This window comes from Engraulis encrasicolus, chromosome 3 (genome assembly GCF_034702125.1).
Source record: "Engraulis encrasicolus isolate BLACKSEA-1 chromosome 3, IST_EnEncr_1.0, whole genome shotgun sequence".
NCBI lineage: Eukaryota > Metazoa > Chordata > Actinopteri > Clupeiformes > Engraulidae > Engraulis > Engraulis encrasicolus.
In genome coordinates this window covers 164,701-165,348 of record NC_085859.1, presented here as the reverse complement: position 1 = coordinate 165,348, position 648 = coordinate 164,701, and the positions used below count along the sequence as shown (strand labels likewise).

At 58.6% G+C, this 648-nt stretch overlaps 1 protein-coding gene across 1 annotated transcript in view; it reads right to left on the bottom strand.

The window, feature by feature from the left end:
- The window catches only part of LOC134446432 (neurofilament medium polypeptide-like), a 9,503-nt gene extending 9,114 nt beyond the window's left edge, over positions 1-389 (bottom strand). Inside the window, exon 1 of the mRNA XM_063195800.1 lies at positions 143-389. Coding sequence (XP_063051870.1) covers positions 143-389 — 247 coding nt within the window. The remainder of the gene's footprint in view (positions 1-142) is intronic.
- Between the last annotated feature and the right edge of the window lie 259 nt (positions 390-648).

Sequence of the window (648 nt, the reverse complement as noted above, 5' to 3'; positions counted from 1 at the left end):
TCCCAATCTATCTCACGCCATGGCTGTCACTTTGGATAAAAGAATCAGCTAAGTATTCGGCTGCAGTCCAACACGGTGTGTGTGTGTGTGTGTGTGTGTGTGTGTGTGTGTATGTGTGTGTGTGTGATGCCATAGTCCCTACCGCTGTAATTGGGGGTGTAGTTGCGGCTCCGGTGCGTCGTCATGGAGCCGGGGGTCGTCGTCATGGTGCCGGGGGTCCTGGAGCTGTAGGAACGCGACCTGAAGCCCTGCTGGGAGGAGCGGGCGGCCGGAGACGAACTGAAGCCCTGGTGGTGGTGATGAGAGGAGCGGGCCGCGGGAGACGAGCGAGTCGTACGACTCTCAAACGCCCGGCGGCGAGAAGCCGAAGAAGCCCCCAACACATCCATGATGGAGGAGGAGGAAGAGGGAGAGGAAGAGGAAGACAGCGGTCCTGAGGAGAGTGCTGGTGGCTGGTCCTCAATACAGCAAGAAGAACAGAGAGAAAGACGGAGGCAGGAAGTGTGTGTGTGTGAGAGATCCGCAGTGCTGTGAGGATGTGGAGACTGGAGTTCAGCTTTTATAGCTGCGGCATCGATGGCGTGATGGGGGGAGATGGGGAGGGAGAGAGAGAGGTGAGGAGGGGAGGGAGAGAGAGGTGGGGAGAGA